At 42.2% G+C, this 13,533-nt stretch overlaps 2 protein-coding genes across 12 annotated transcripts in view; one reads left to right on the top strand and one right to left on the bottom strand.

The window, feature by feature from the left end:
• LOC139368672 (plasma membrane calcium-transporting ATPase 3-like) overlaps positions 1-1,826 on the top strand; it is a 40,463-nt gene extending 38,637 nt beyond the window's left edge. For 3 of the 7 annotated variants that reach the window (XM_071107850.1, XM_071107847.1, XM_071107851.1), the window contains one exon: positions 583-1,141. In XM_071107850.1, coding sequence (XP_070963951.1) covers positions 583-1,014 — 432 coding nt within the window. In that variant the 3' untranslated portion in view covers positions 1,015-1,141. Of the gene's footprint in view, positions 1-582 lie in introns of all 7 variants that reach the window. The other 4 variants (XM_071107853.1, XM_071107852.1, XM_071107854.1 and 1 more) reach the window with 2 other exon arrangements.
• An 870-nt stretch (positions 1,827-2,696) lies between these two features.
• On the bottom strand, positions 2,697-12,821 carry LOC139368673 (bile acid receptor-like). 5 transcript variants are annotated; one of them, XM_071107858.1, is made up of 12 exons: positions 12,776-12,817; positions 9,793-9,856; positions 9,505-9,646; positions 7,530-7,898; positions 7,195-7,335; positions 6,762-6,892; positions 5,749-5,847; positions 5,535-5,634; positions 5,005-5,121; positions 3,895-3,987; positions 3,414-3,527; positions 2,697-3,200 (listed from the first exon to the last, which is right to left on the bottom strand). In XM_071107858.1, exons 3-12 carry the CDS (start codon positions 9,599-9,601, stop codon positions 2,983-2,985), a joined length of 1,479 nt encoding a protein of 492 aa, XP_070963959.1. In that variant the 5' UTR covers positions 9,602-9,646; positions 9,793-9,856; positions 12,776-12,817; the 3' UTR covers positions 2,697-2,982. The 5 variants fall into 5 exon arrangements, with proteins under 5 accessions (XP_070963959.1, XP_070963956.1, XP_070963960.1 ...); XM_071107855.1 differs by having other exon boundaries at positions 9,793-9,862; positions 12,776-12,811; XM_071107859.1 differs by having other exon boundaries at positions 2,697-3,197; positions 9,793-9,862; positions 12,776-12,811.
• Between the last annotated feature and the right edge of the window lie 712 nt (positions 12,822-13,533).

Below are 13,533 nucleotides of genomic sequence, written 5' to 3'. Positions count from 1 at the left end.
ATTTAAGTTACCTTTTCATTTGTTTTACTTCCCCTAAATTGCTTTAAAGTTACAGAGCATTCCCAGACGGACATGTACATATTGTACAAATACAGTAGGATTAATCCGGTCAGTGAGGCATTTCAATTCATAGGTAATTGATTGCCTTTAAAGAGACTGTACAGAAATGTTGCCTCTGGGCATGCTCCTGAACAAAAGGGATTCCATAAATCAGGGTTTCCCAAACTCGGTCCTGGGGGGAGGGTCCTGGGGGGAGGGACCGAGTTTTGCCCTAAATGGACAAAAATAATATCTAGGAATTACCTCAATGGACAGAAAGAAGCACACCTGCCCACACCCAGGCAAACCTACAACAATACAACTTTTGACTAAGAATTTAACTAACATTAAGTGGAGTTTTCAGAAGAATCAAAAGTTGTATCTTTTCATAACAACTTTTTCAGGTAAGTTTAGTCAGATACATCTGCCACTGTGACGCTTTTTAAATACTAAATCTCTCTCCACTTGTTTGTCCCATCTATTCCCTTTTCCGTTCCGCATTTTCCCCCTTGTATGACCATTATTATACCAAACTCAACATAGATCCAAGTGGTGAAAGCATTCCGTAGTCCACTTTATGATGGCATTGAGAAGCCGGAATCCAAGAACTCCATCCACGACTTCATGGCACACCCGGAATTTCTCATCAATGACTCGGTCCACAACATCCCCTTGATTGACGAGACAGACATTGAAACCGAAGAATCAGAGCGCTCAGACTGCAACAACGTTCGCCTGGCTCTTCGCCAAGCTCCTCCCCTTGCCAAGCCCCCTCAGCCACCCTCTCGCCACCGCTCTGCCTCCCGCCCTGCCCCCTACCGCCAGCAGAGCCTCCCCGTTACACTCAACTGCAACAACAACGCCACTGCTGCTGCTGAGAACGGAGATCATCTGACCCCAAAAGATGCAAGACTACCAGCTGCTTCTCTCTGCCGCCCCGCCAGCCCATTGCACAACGTGGAGACCTGTTTATAACTACAATCTGGGGACATGGTTGATAAGAAGGGAGAGGAAACACCAATGACTTTGATGGACATGGATGTAACCCAACAAAGAGGGAATGAAGATGAACTGGACACGGAAAGAGAAAGTATTACCTGGAAATGACATTGTATAGACCAATGGTTTTATGGATTGTTTCATTGCCCGACCTTTCCCCCCACAGCCACTGCTTTTAGCCTCACTCTCTGCTTCAAAGCACTCTCAAATCCTCTCAAAAAGCTCCACAGTCCAACGATGCTAACCCCACCAGACTCTGATAAAGACACTTTTGAAATGTATATCTAGGCACGCAATAGAGGAGTGATTGGTGTAGTAGAGACAAGAATGAACTGGAATTGATTATTTTCCTTTTGGTTGAAATGATGAAAGACTCAATGGAAAGTGGAATGGGGTTAATTCATTCGGCTTTTTAAAAATATTATTGTCCAAATTATTACTGTTGTTATTACTACTGCAATTACTACTACAATTATTATATTCCAGTTAATGACGCTTCATTGATTAGCTTTATCTATCCATGTATGTATGTATGATGTATGTTTGTATGTATTGTTTGTTTGCTTAACTGCTGTATTTGTCTCCTTGTGTTTCTGTTTTTATATACTCCTTCTGGTCATGTCCTTCTTTTCCTTTTCTGTGTTTACATGTGTTGTGTATGTCTTGAAAAAGAAAAAAAGAAATATAACTATAGAAATACATTTATAAACACATACAACAACTTCAAAACACAAAAAGGTAACAATATAGTACATCTGCTATTAAAACAAAGTCACAAATTAAAAGTAGTACTCATGGTTTTGGTTCTTCTCTTCATGTAGATATGTCTTGAATTAAGTTATTCATTTGGACACTACCATGAACAGAGGGGACAACTTAACTGAGTATTCAAAATATTTTAAGTTGCGCATAAAGATTAAAGGAATTTATTTAAGTGATTATTTTATTAATCCCTGTTCATTCTCTTTATTTTTGTTTTTCATAACACAAAATGAAAAGGAAATGATTACTTTATGCACTTTAGAATCTATCAAACAACATCAGTGTGTATGTTTTATGCATTTCTACTCGACTATGCTTTACTGCTGTCAACTGTGATCAGTAGTGACAGCTTTTTCACAGGGGCACAGATAGATATCAGACCAATATCCATTGAATGACATTGAATTGACATCTTTACCTTTACGCTTCACTTACGCTTCTACACTACATCGTTTTAAGAACATTTTAGTTTTTTGAATGTTGCAAATAGGATGTCTCCCAGCTTTGTGGAGCACTTATTAAAGCCGTCTGAAAGTTTATATTTCAGCAACCATGAGAAATAATTCCTTATATCACAGTGTATGTTCGTAGGGAGTGATGTGGTTACAATAGAAGTTGGACAACTGAGGTATCGAAGGTGTATTAAAAAAAAATCTGATGTGAGCCACAATTGATACCAATGCTGTTTTGCACTAATCTGCCAAGCTACTACTGCCAACCCGAAACATCCCAGGTAAGTGTAAAATCATAAACATTTATATTTGAACAAACTTCCTCTTTAAACTCCAAGAGAACACTGTGTAACAGACCTACCAGAGCACTGTGTGGCAGTATAATGACCAGGTGGTTGATTCCGCTTCACCATGAAAACAACACAAATAGGATGACTGCCAAGGTATGATAAAATACTTTTTTAATACCTTAATCTGTGTTCTCCATATAACAAAACTCACTTTGGTTTAACACCGGTCGGTGATTCAAACTTTACAGTAGAAACCAATCACTTAGAAGAATGGTATTGGTATTTTTCCTTATAAACATAACATAGTGTTTGTTACCTTAAATTGTTTGGTACAAACTTGATAAATCATTGAACATTAAGCAAAATGTAGATTATTTAAACCATTTGTTTGTGTCTCTGTCTCTCTGTTCTATCTCTGTTCTTCGTACTCAGTGTCTGTCTCAAGGCTGACTGTCCCAGAGCTGCTGTCGGAGCAGGGTGAGGTGGTTGTGTCGTAGCGTGCGCAGCTCTGTGAGTCTCCCCAGCAGGCGAGCGAAGCGCTGGGCTCCCTGAGGGCCCTGGGCTCCATACCGGGCTCCGCACACCCTGGACAGCAGCTCCATGGTCAGCTCCTGTAAGCTCTCCACACACACCACCGCCCGCAGCGACGCTTCGTCTGCTAACAGATCCAGATGACAGAACGACATAGAGTTGGTCGTCACTATCTGGCCAAGCTAGAGGAGATATTCAGACACGCTTGGAGGAAAATGATAAGTCAATAAAGAGTGTGTCTTTATCAACTAAACATCTTGTGTTATAGTATTTCAAAATAAATTAACAAATACATTTAGCCTTTCATACAGTAGTGTGTCAGGCATAGAGAGCCAGTCACCTGAGCATAGCAGTGCTGTAGCAGTGAGCAGGGCATATTCAGCCTCCGTCACCCCCAATGCAGCCATGCTGTGGAAGAAGTTGAGCACCGGTCCTAGCAAGTCCTCATTGACTCCTGCACACAGATGCATGGAAACAGTACAAAACCCAATTTCCCTTATTTTTCACTGTACGCTTGCTTCATTTTAATATCTTTAAAGGGATAGTTCACTATTTTGAAGTTTTAGCATATTTTCGACACACCTGGGGTGTTGTGGTTTTATCCAAACAGTTTTTAGTTTTTTTGCCTGTTATTTATCAAAGTCCAGATTCTCGGACTAGGATTTTTAAAGCCTGTAACAATACTAGTGGAAAATAAGATAACATGTCAAATAAACTATCCCTTTAACTTGAACCTCTCTTCAAATAGTACTGTAAATAAAGCTCATAAGATGGGATACTATGGTGGTGAGTACACTATTTAGAAGGACAGTGTGCCTTACCTGAGTTTACAGGGCCGGTCCCACTATGAATGTTTTCCTTGGACTCTAAGGTTTTCATCCAAGGATGAGTTGAGATGTTGAAAGGTTGTAGTGCTTGTAAAATAAAATAAAACAATGAGCTCTCTGGCATAATCGGCCCGGTTCCATTTCTTTCCCTAGCTCCTACCTTTTCAGTACACAGTAAATCAAGGAGAGTTGGAATCATAGTGTTCACTGGAGTTATCTTAACCCTCAACAGAGTGATTTGGCTCCCTGGAGTGATAACTGGTGTTCATTTGGATGTGTACTTTTAACTTCCTTAAGAGTAACCAGAGAGATGGATTGATATCTATGGAGGATCCACAGCCCCCTTACATTGCTTCGGAGTACAGTGCAAGAAGTGCTTTATTCACTGTGTTAAAGTTTTAACTCTCACAGGGGGGGATTTTTAGAATTATTTGTTTCAATATCTGTGTTTTCACATGTACTTTGATTGTTATTGATCTTATGCTACACAAAGATATTTAACTTACATTTTTCTAAACAAATCTAATCCGTAAGAGGTTACTGAGATGGTTATTCCAGTTTAGGTGATGTAGGTGTTCTCAATATACTCAGTCTTTACTCTGATAATCATTCTGAATGCAGGTTGCGGGTGATGAAAATATCAAATTGTTGGATAGCCTCCCTAGAGATCACTAGACATCACTTAGCAAGCCAGCATAACGTAATCATTTACTCAAAAGGCACACTGGGAAATATGCAAATAAGGCTTTACACCCTACAGTAAAAGGTAGTGAACTGCTAGAGTAATGTACTCTGATGGAGTTGATTGTTAATTTAAAACACATAAAAGTGTGAAATGGCATGTAGTTACATTTAATCAACTCTGAGAGTTTAATGTGATTGGATATGTACTCTATTTAGTGGATATGTACAAAAAAAAATGTAATCTACCCCATGACCAGGTTGGTTTTAACAAAAAATCTGGTTGGACCCATTAACCCCCAAATGGTGTTGAATGGGAGTTAAATGAACTCTTGTAATTGTACTGTGTAGCGTGCTGAAATGGAGCCAGGACAAATGAGTCAGACACCCACAAGCCTCACGTTGGTGTGGTGGTGTCAATACCTGGGCTAGAGGCTGCTGGGTTCTGGGTGAACTGCTGAGCTGATAGCAGAAACATGACTTCCACAGATGAACTAGAGAGGAGGGTGGTCTGGTCCGAGCAGTCCAAGAGCTCAAAGCCTACATGGACACCAGACACTAGATTAGTTTACACATCAGGAGGTATCAGAGTGGCCTCAGAGAGAGAATTAATTTTTTATTTATTTAATTAGGCCAGTCAGTTATGAACAAATTCTTATTTACAATGACGGCCTACCTCGGCCAAACCCTAACAACGCTGGTCAAATTGTGCACCGCCCTATGGGACTCCCTATCACTGCCGGTTGTGACACAGCCTGGAATTGAACCAGGGTCTGTAGTGACGACTCTAGCACTGAGCTGCAGTGCCTTAGACCGCCACGCCACTCGGGAACCCTTCTGATTTTGGTTTTGGTGCAGCAACATGGTGTAAGCTTAGCAGGTATATGCTTTCCATATCACTGCAGAAACAAGAAAGGAGAGAAAGCTTATGTATGAGGTGTGGCCCAACTCACCAGGTACACTCTTGGCGAACTGCAGCAGCCTCTGAGAGGGAGGGCATGCCATGTCTGTTAGTCTGTCTCCACCAACCTCCGTACAAGTCCACTCAAACACCTGCAGAAAAAACTGCCTGAATAAGCTCTGAATGAGATTAGTAGAAAAATTACAACATATCTTTAAAATCTCAATCACCAGACAACAGAATTACTATTCTTATCAGCGACCCACCCTACAGTGTGTAGTGTCCTGCGCACTGTACTGCAGATGAGCCTCCACCATCCTGTCCAGCACATGCTTCTGTTCTACTGACAAATTTGCAGACACTACCTGTTACAGGAAAAAATTCATTACAAACAGATCATTTGATGGCTGAGTGAAATTACAACACACGGGGCACAGACGTTAGTTCAACGTCTAGTTTTGATTTACATTTGGATGAGTTGTAAAAAAAAATACGTCACCATGTCATTGGATTTAGGAAATTCCCTTACGCTGAGGAACTTTGGCAAATCCAATCTGGGGCGTATACATTATGCCGAGTCTGTTGCAAAACGTTTCTTAAACAGAAGCAAAAGGAACGAAACGGAGAGGGACCTACCTGAATTGTCTAATATAAACTCTTGTTTTGCTCTATTGGCTTCTGTTGGGTTCTTAACGGTAAACTGTTTCCGTAATAAATATGCCCCAGTTTTCCACGCTGATTTATCATCATCACATTGAATGTTTTGGTTGAAATTAAGAAAAAACAACCTTGATTCAACCATTGTTTGTCCAGTGGGACCATTCTGACACAGACTTGGAGTATAAGCAGCGTCGTATTACAGGGCACCCCAATTAGAAATCAGTCAAAAGTGTTACAGGTTGCTGGTCCATCCTACTATTAAGAGGCCATTCCAAAGACCTATGCAATGTTAAAATAAATTGATCTGGGACATCCCCCTGACGGTCCCAGAACTTAAACAGGAAATCTAAGAAAGTGATCTGGGAGAGGGCCACCTTTGAACAAAAGTAAGGAACAGATCTGTGGTTCTCCATTGATACAATCCATCTGACAAGATGATCATCCAAGGGTCTGTAACTATCTAGACCCTTCGATATTTGATCTTGGGGTATCTTTCAAAAAGTGTCAAGCTACAATGTCCTTGCCGTTCAGAATATCCAAGAAATGTAACACAATGGCGAAAGGTCAGAAAACTAGATGAGAAGGTTTGAATGTAGGAGGAAAAGAGAAAGTGATGTACCTGTCCTGATAGCCTGCTGGTGGAGCTGACTCTCCTGCTCCCCATGTTCTCCTCCTCCTCAGGCCCTCCTCCTCTGTGTTTGGTCCCCTTCCTCAGCCTCTTGGACTGGCACTGCACCTCCGTCAGCAGACCTGGCAACACAATTGCCTCTGTCAGACTCACATAGGCAAATATATTTTATTTACTTATTGTTTATTTACACAAGGGTATTGAGATCATACACATTTTTCCAAGGGATCCCTGTACAAGGTATTTTGGTTGTCTTCGCAATTAAATTATGTCCGCCTGGCTATAAATTGGAGATATGAAGATTCAAGATTCAAGATATTATTGTTAGCTTATTCTGCCTCTCTTCAAATGATTGACATTGCTTTCAGCTAAATACAGTTTCAAATATCCCTACAGCCTTTTTGATATGGTATGTTCCCCTCACATTCAGCCAGCATGCCCACAGCACGACATTTCTGCAGGCGGCAGTCCTGGCACTTTCTCCGCATGTACATGTCCATCTCACAGCCTCCGCCACTTTTACACCGGTACACTGCTTTCTTCGTCACACTCCTTCGGAAGAAACCTGAAACACAGGAGTATCACCACCTCTAGTTGGGGTCCATTTCAATTCAAGTCAATCCAGATAAAGACGTTTTTTCATTTAAATTCAAACCCCATATTCAGACAGATACCGGAAGTGACGGGCTCTATGATAAACTTTCAGGTTGACCACCCAAATGTTGTTGTAAACATTGACGAAAACACTGCCTCCCCTACCTTTGCAGCCTTCACAGGTGAGGGCGTTGTAGTGGTAGCCAGAGGCTTTGTCCCCACACACCACACACAGCTCATCCTGGCCCCTCACCCTTCCTCCTGGACCCAGCCTGGTCCTCTTGACCAGGGACAAACCTCCCCCACCTCGCCCCTTCCCCAGGCTTCCACACTGGGGCTCCGGGCTGGGCTCACAGGGAGTGTCCAGGCAGTGGGGGCTGTAGGCGTGGGTGGAAGGTGGGTGGAAGGGCTGGGAGGACGGCGGTCCGTAGACAGAGAACTGCACATTGATGGGGCTGTACTGCTGCTGGCTGAAGGCTAGACCCTGTAGGTCTGGCTCCTGGAAAGGGTAGCCCAAAGGGTCCCCCAGCACATCTGTGTGATGAGGAAATGACACAAAATAAATGGATTTGGTGCTTTCATCCTGAACCCACCGGTTAAGTGCCCACAGGGGCACTTAAACTTGAAACCAGTCACACTGGTTTCAAGTCAAAGTGCATCACAAGAATGTGATCGTTGTCCACCATCTTACGGGATTCATGCATGACTTAATGTATTTTATTGGTCCTATGGGACTTAATAAAACAACGTCAGAGCGAGACCTTGTGAACCAGTTTGGACTGTGGAAACAGGATGCAGCTGAGAGGTTACAGGGGCATTTTACCATTTACATATTTTTATAGAGTTTTATTCAGTATTTTATTGCCGCGTAGATCGGTGTCTGATGATGTCTTATGAGCGTAGCGGGGGGAGGGGCGGTGGAGCTGTGAAGCATTTAGCAAATTCAAGTCCCGTCTCCACAGAGGGAACATGTGTCACCACTGGTCACAGATCAGCCCTAAATCAGTCACTCTGATCAGAAGGATCCACTTCCATAAGTTGAGTCTCTTAGCGTTTTATTAGTTCAGATAAGAACTTAAATAATGAGAGGTTATTTCTTTTAAGCACAAAAAAAATGGAATGATTAATGTCCATCCCTTCTCAAAATGCATCAATACTACTGGATGTATAAGTTACATTGTACTCAGGTGCACATCAAGTGTCTTCATACCATATCAGCCTGGATATTCATCCATAGCTATGAGCTCTTATAAGATGTCCTGACATGTACTGAACACCACAGTGACCTCTAGAATCCAACCTATGACCCTTCCTTTCTGAACAACAACACTCACCCTATCCTCAGCCACAACCCGCCTCACCCCTTCTCTTTTAGAACCATGACTCTCTCTATTTTTCCTCCCCTCTATCCTTCTCTCTCTCTTTGTCTTCATCACCACTTTCCTCACGCATCCCGTCTTTCCTCTACGTCTCACAGATGTTTCCTGTCCTGGCGAGGATGGAGGCCAGTATTGAGTATGTGCTTGCGTGACAACGCTGTGGTGATCTCTGTTTGTAAACCGTTTCAGCACTATGTAAACACCCAGGCCTCCCTCCCTCTGTCCCACGCACACTAACGCTACCCCCCATTATTTAGCCATATCATATCCACCCCTCAGCCAGGAGAGGAGAGGACCACAATGTGAAGAAGCCACATAATTAGGGTTAGGTCACAACACTCCACTGCAACCATTATAAATAGGCCCTAGATCCAATGCAAATTCTTTGTTAGCTAACATCCTGTGTACTGGAAATGTGGCAGGCTATCCTGTAAGTATTTTCCATTCAGATTTATTTAATAAAAACAGTTGTTTCTAAATGTATAAGGTTACGCCCAGACTTTATGTATTCTTGCAAGTCTCCCCCTCGAATCTACAGGCATATGGCACTACAAATGATGATAACAGAAAATGATAACAGCATAAACATATATTATAAATGAAATATAAATGTATAATCATGACATTTTGATTTGATTAGGTCATCACCACACAATTACAAAGTATGTATCAGGATACATTGTGTTTGGATAAGCACACCATCAAATCGGACTAGATTGCTTTAGTATAATTGCAGAGTCCAGATAAAAAGAGTCCCTCACCGTAGTACTGCAGAGGCTCGGTGATGCCATACCCATCAGAGGCAGAGAGGTAACCACCGGCAGACATGGTCATCTCCGACTCACTCCACTCTCTCATCTGGACAGCTGATCCACAGTCAGTCTCTGGGAACACCCGCTTAATCTATCAACACACATACGGGGAACCACACACCTGAGGAATCTGCAACTCTCCAAACATTTCTTTATATCAATGCTTGACGACAGGTCTCCTCAGTCTCCTAGCTGTGATATCATTGCCTATTTTAAGCTGCGCTCTGAGATGCAAACCTAAAGGTTACTGTTGTCCACAGTGAAGGCGTGCAGCTGAAGTCTGTGGCAGTGCGATGGATCTCTGCTCCTTTGGGAGGCATCAGGGGGAGACGAGGGACAGAGAGGAGAGTGTGAGAAGAAGAGAGAGATTGGACTCAAGTCCAAACAGCTGTCCTGGCTTGGAGTTCAGAGGAAAGAGAGAGGTCATGTCATATGGGGGCCTGTCCCTGGTGGGGAGCTTAGGTTTGGCATGGGTGGATGGATCCCACCCCACCACGGACCAGGAGTTCACAGAGTGGGATCAATGAGTTAGCTGGAGCTGGCAACTCACCCCAATCTTGTCTCTGTACCAACATAACTGGACATGACCAGTGGTCAATCTTTAAAATATTTATTATTTTTTCCAGAAACATCTTGATACCTTTAATACTCTTCCCCATCTACACTATATACTATTAGTATGCTGTAGTTACTCTTCCTGGGTAAGTAGTGTGTGTGTGGGTGTGCATGCACGGTCGTTTGCATGCTTGTTGTACGTGTGTGCATGTGAACACAATAGTGTGTATGCGTTCATGTGAATGACTGAGTGTGTTGTGTATGTGTCTGAGAGTAAATGTACGTGGATATGTGTGTACATGTGTATGTGTGTGTGTTGTAAGAATGTGTGTTGTAAGAGTGTATGTGAAAGCTCATCTTTGCGGCCCCCAGGGAGTGTTTACTCGGATTCTGTTTGCTCTGTTTGTGTTGCAGTTAATATTTGACACTAGTCAGGTTTTGAGTTTAGGAAACTCGCCCCCCCCCCTCCAAAGTTGACTGGGTCATGTCGAGCCCTGACGAAAGAGAGAAGACCCTAGATTTGCCCTAACCTCTCCCTGATGGGGTTTGACATGTAGCATGATTCTAGCAAACTAATGGTGTCCTTCCCACCCTGACCCCATTCCTCAACTGTCAAATTACACTGGCCTGTCTGTGAACCAAGCCGACCAACGAGCAGCATTTCATTCAATGATCTACCCCACGTGCTGAGCGTCTGTGCTGAGCAAGCAGTGCAAAGGAGAAGGTACACCGTAGGTAGGATGCTTACAGTATCACACATGCATAACATTGAGTATTAACAGTGATAATAGTTATGGTGACTATTTAGTTATGTTTCATTAATTCATGATCGGACATGCAGTCCTCTGTTCATCTCTAATGGGCCATTCCAAGCCAGGAAGGCCCACAAATATTTAAAACCATTAATTCATGATCGGACATGCAGTCCTCTGTTCATCTCTAATGGGTCATTCCAACCTCAAATTAACATTGTGTCGTCTTTGGATCCAACTAATCTCACTCCATCTGGTACCTAGGCACAACTAGGTAGGTCCCCGATTGAAAGAAATCCCAAATACACTAATGTCATTATTACATTTGTTTGAATTTCTTTGTCATTGTACCTTAACAAATCCCAGGAGAGGCTTCTGTTGTCATATTCCCCTGTCACGTGTACTGTTGCATTAGTCATGTCTTCACAAAGCTTGCTACCCCTTATACTGTACTCTCCAAGAGAGTGAGAGAGCATGATAACGGAGGGAACGCATACACTACAGTGGATGTGGCTGCGCATTCATTCATTTCCCTTTTCATAATGAGTGATGGGGACAATTTCTTGGAGTGTATACATGTGGCCATGGATCTTCTAGTGTGGCCCAGTTGTCACTGTTGGACAAGGGCCTGAGCATGTACATCCCCAAGGGAATCATTCTGGAGGAGGAGGGTAAGGGTGGGATAAACACATGACCCTTGATTCACTCAACGTTTGGACTGAAGGCTGTAAGCACACAATAAATATCTCTCTTTCTCTAAACCTCTAGTACGTCTTCCCAGCTTGGCTCTTTATCACTGCACACTGTTTGCTGGTAGCCTGACTCAGATAGCACAGTGTTTACTGATTTAAACAGGAAACTGACGCTTAGATTAGAGTGGCCTTGCAGGGAGGGCCAGGGGCTGGATTTGTGGTTAAAGTCCAGTGCTAAAATAGATCACATGATTTGTAAATACTTGTAAATACTCTAAATGTTACTACAGTTAATGCGAATTGACTAGACCGTTGTTGTGAAATGTGAAAAGGAACATAAATGCTTGCTTAGTACATCACATTTTCACCTCTTGAAGTTATCGCCCTAACTAGATCCAAACAGTTTATAATCTGTTTTAGAAATACATTCTAGGAACGCGAAGCGAGGCGGCCATCTCTGTCGGCGCCGGAACTCTGAACCTACTGAACATACTAACATAATATACACAATGAAAGTCTTTGATTTCAGCTTATCTGTTGTTGCTTTAGAACGCTTGAGCGTAGTACAAATGCAGTTTTCAGAAAATGTTTCTCTCTCAAATGGATTCCATAGAATCAAGATTTTTGTTTTTCCCCCCTACTGTACTGTAGATGCAAGCCTACCAACTTAATTTTCCTTATCCATTACTTGTTTGTAACAGCAGGTCTTAAAAACATTTACAAACGAGTTAGGATACTGTTGTCATGACTAAACGGACACAGAGTCAAGTCAAAACACTGGCTCGACATTGTGGCAAGAATATTTGTAAAAGTCCAAGTGTAAGCACCAAACCTCTCGAACCTATCCAATGTCAGTTCCTTAATGCGTGCATCAATAATGTCTTTTTTTAAATTAAGACTTAGTTGGAGTAAATTACCCTTCCAAAGCACACTGTTAAAACTTCTTAAATCTCTCTGTAAGTCTGTAAGATAAGATGCACTATGGCACCTTGGCACTTCATCTATCAGGTAGCAGGTTCCTCAGGAGAAGTAGGACAGCTAAGCCTCTTCACATCAACAAGACAACTTCACAGCAACAATCAACAAGGAACATGATAGTAAAACTCCGGTTTTCAAATACACAGTCCATAGTAGAGTTTGAATAACGGATCAAATTGAAATAAAATTATAAATATACTCTTCATCGACTAAAATGTATTAAAAAGAGTGATATGAGCTCACCAGTGGTGGTCTTCTCCTCGTGTGCTGACTTCTGATAGCCTCCTGATTTTTCCTCCACTTACATTTGTAATGTTGACTGTAGTTCAGCCTCTACACTTGCCAAACACGCACTCGTACACAATCACAATCACGCACCCGCGCGCGCGCGGGCCCACACACACACACACACACACACACACACACACACACACACACACACATACACACACACAAACTTTCTCTCTCAATCAAGAGACAGTCACTCATTTATGCACATTACCTTGCTTAGGACCCAATATCAGAAACATTGTATGAGGTGGATAAGGATTTTAGATACCATGGATGTCTTTCAAGAAGACAAGGGGCACTCAAAGTAGATTTTGCACAGGTATCTATGCAATATGTTATTATAATGGTCCTTTGTAGCTCAGTTGGTAGAGCATGGCACTTGTAACGGCAGGGTAGTGGGTTTGATTCCCGGGACCATTCATACGTAAAATTTCGCTTTGGATAAAAGAGTCTGCTAAATGGCAAAAGGTTATTATTAAACTGTGTAATGTATGCAATTATTTATAGAAAGGAGTAATGCCTGAAAAAATATATACGCAACTACCACTATGCACTTCTTCAAAGGTCACAGTAGGCAAACCTTACAATTTAGCTCAAGTGAAAGCATCACTTTCCTGAGAAAATGCACACCTTGCTTTGGCCTACTCCATAAGGTGAAATCTTAAACAATAGTTGATACATCCCTCAATGAATTGCATTATGTTAAACTA

The sequence above is a fragment of the Oncorhynchus clarkii genome, chromosome 16 (genome assembly GCF_045791955.1).
Source record: "Oncorhynchus clarkii lewisi isolate Uvic-CL-2024 chromosome 16, UVic_Ocla_1.0, whole genome shotgun sequence".
Lineage (NCBI taxonomy): Eukaryota > Metazoa > Chordata > Actinopteri > Salmoniformes > Salmonidae > Oncorhynchus > Oncorhynchus clarkii.
The sequence above is the reverse complement of the archived record's forward strand: the minus strand, read 5'-3'. Positions and strand labels throughout refer to the sequence as shown.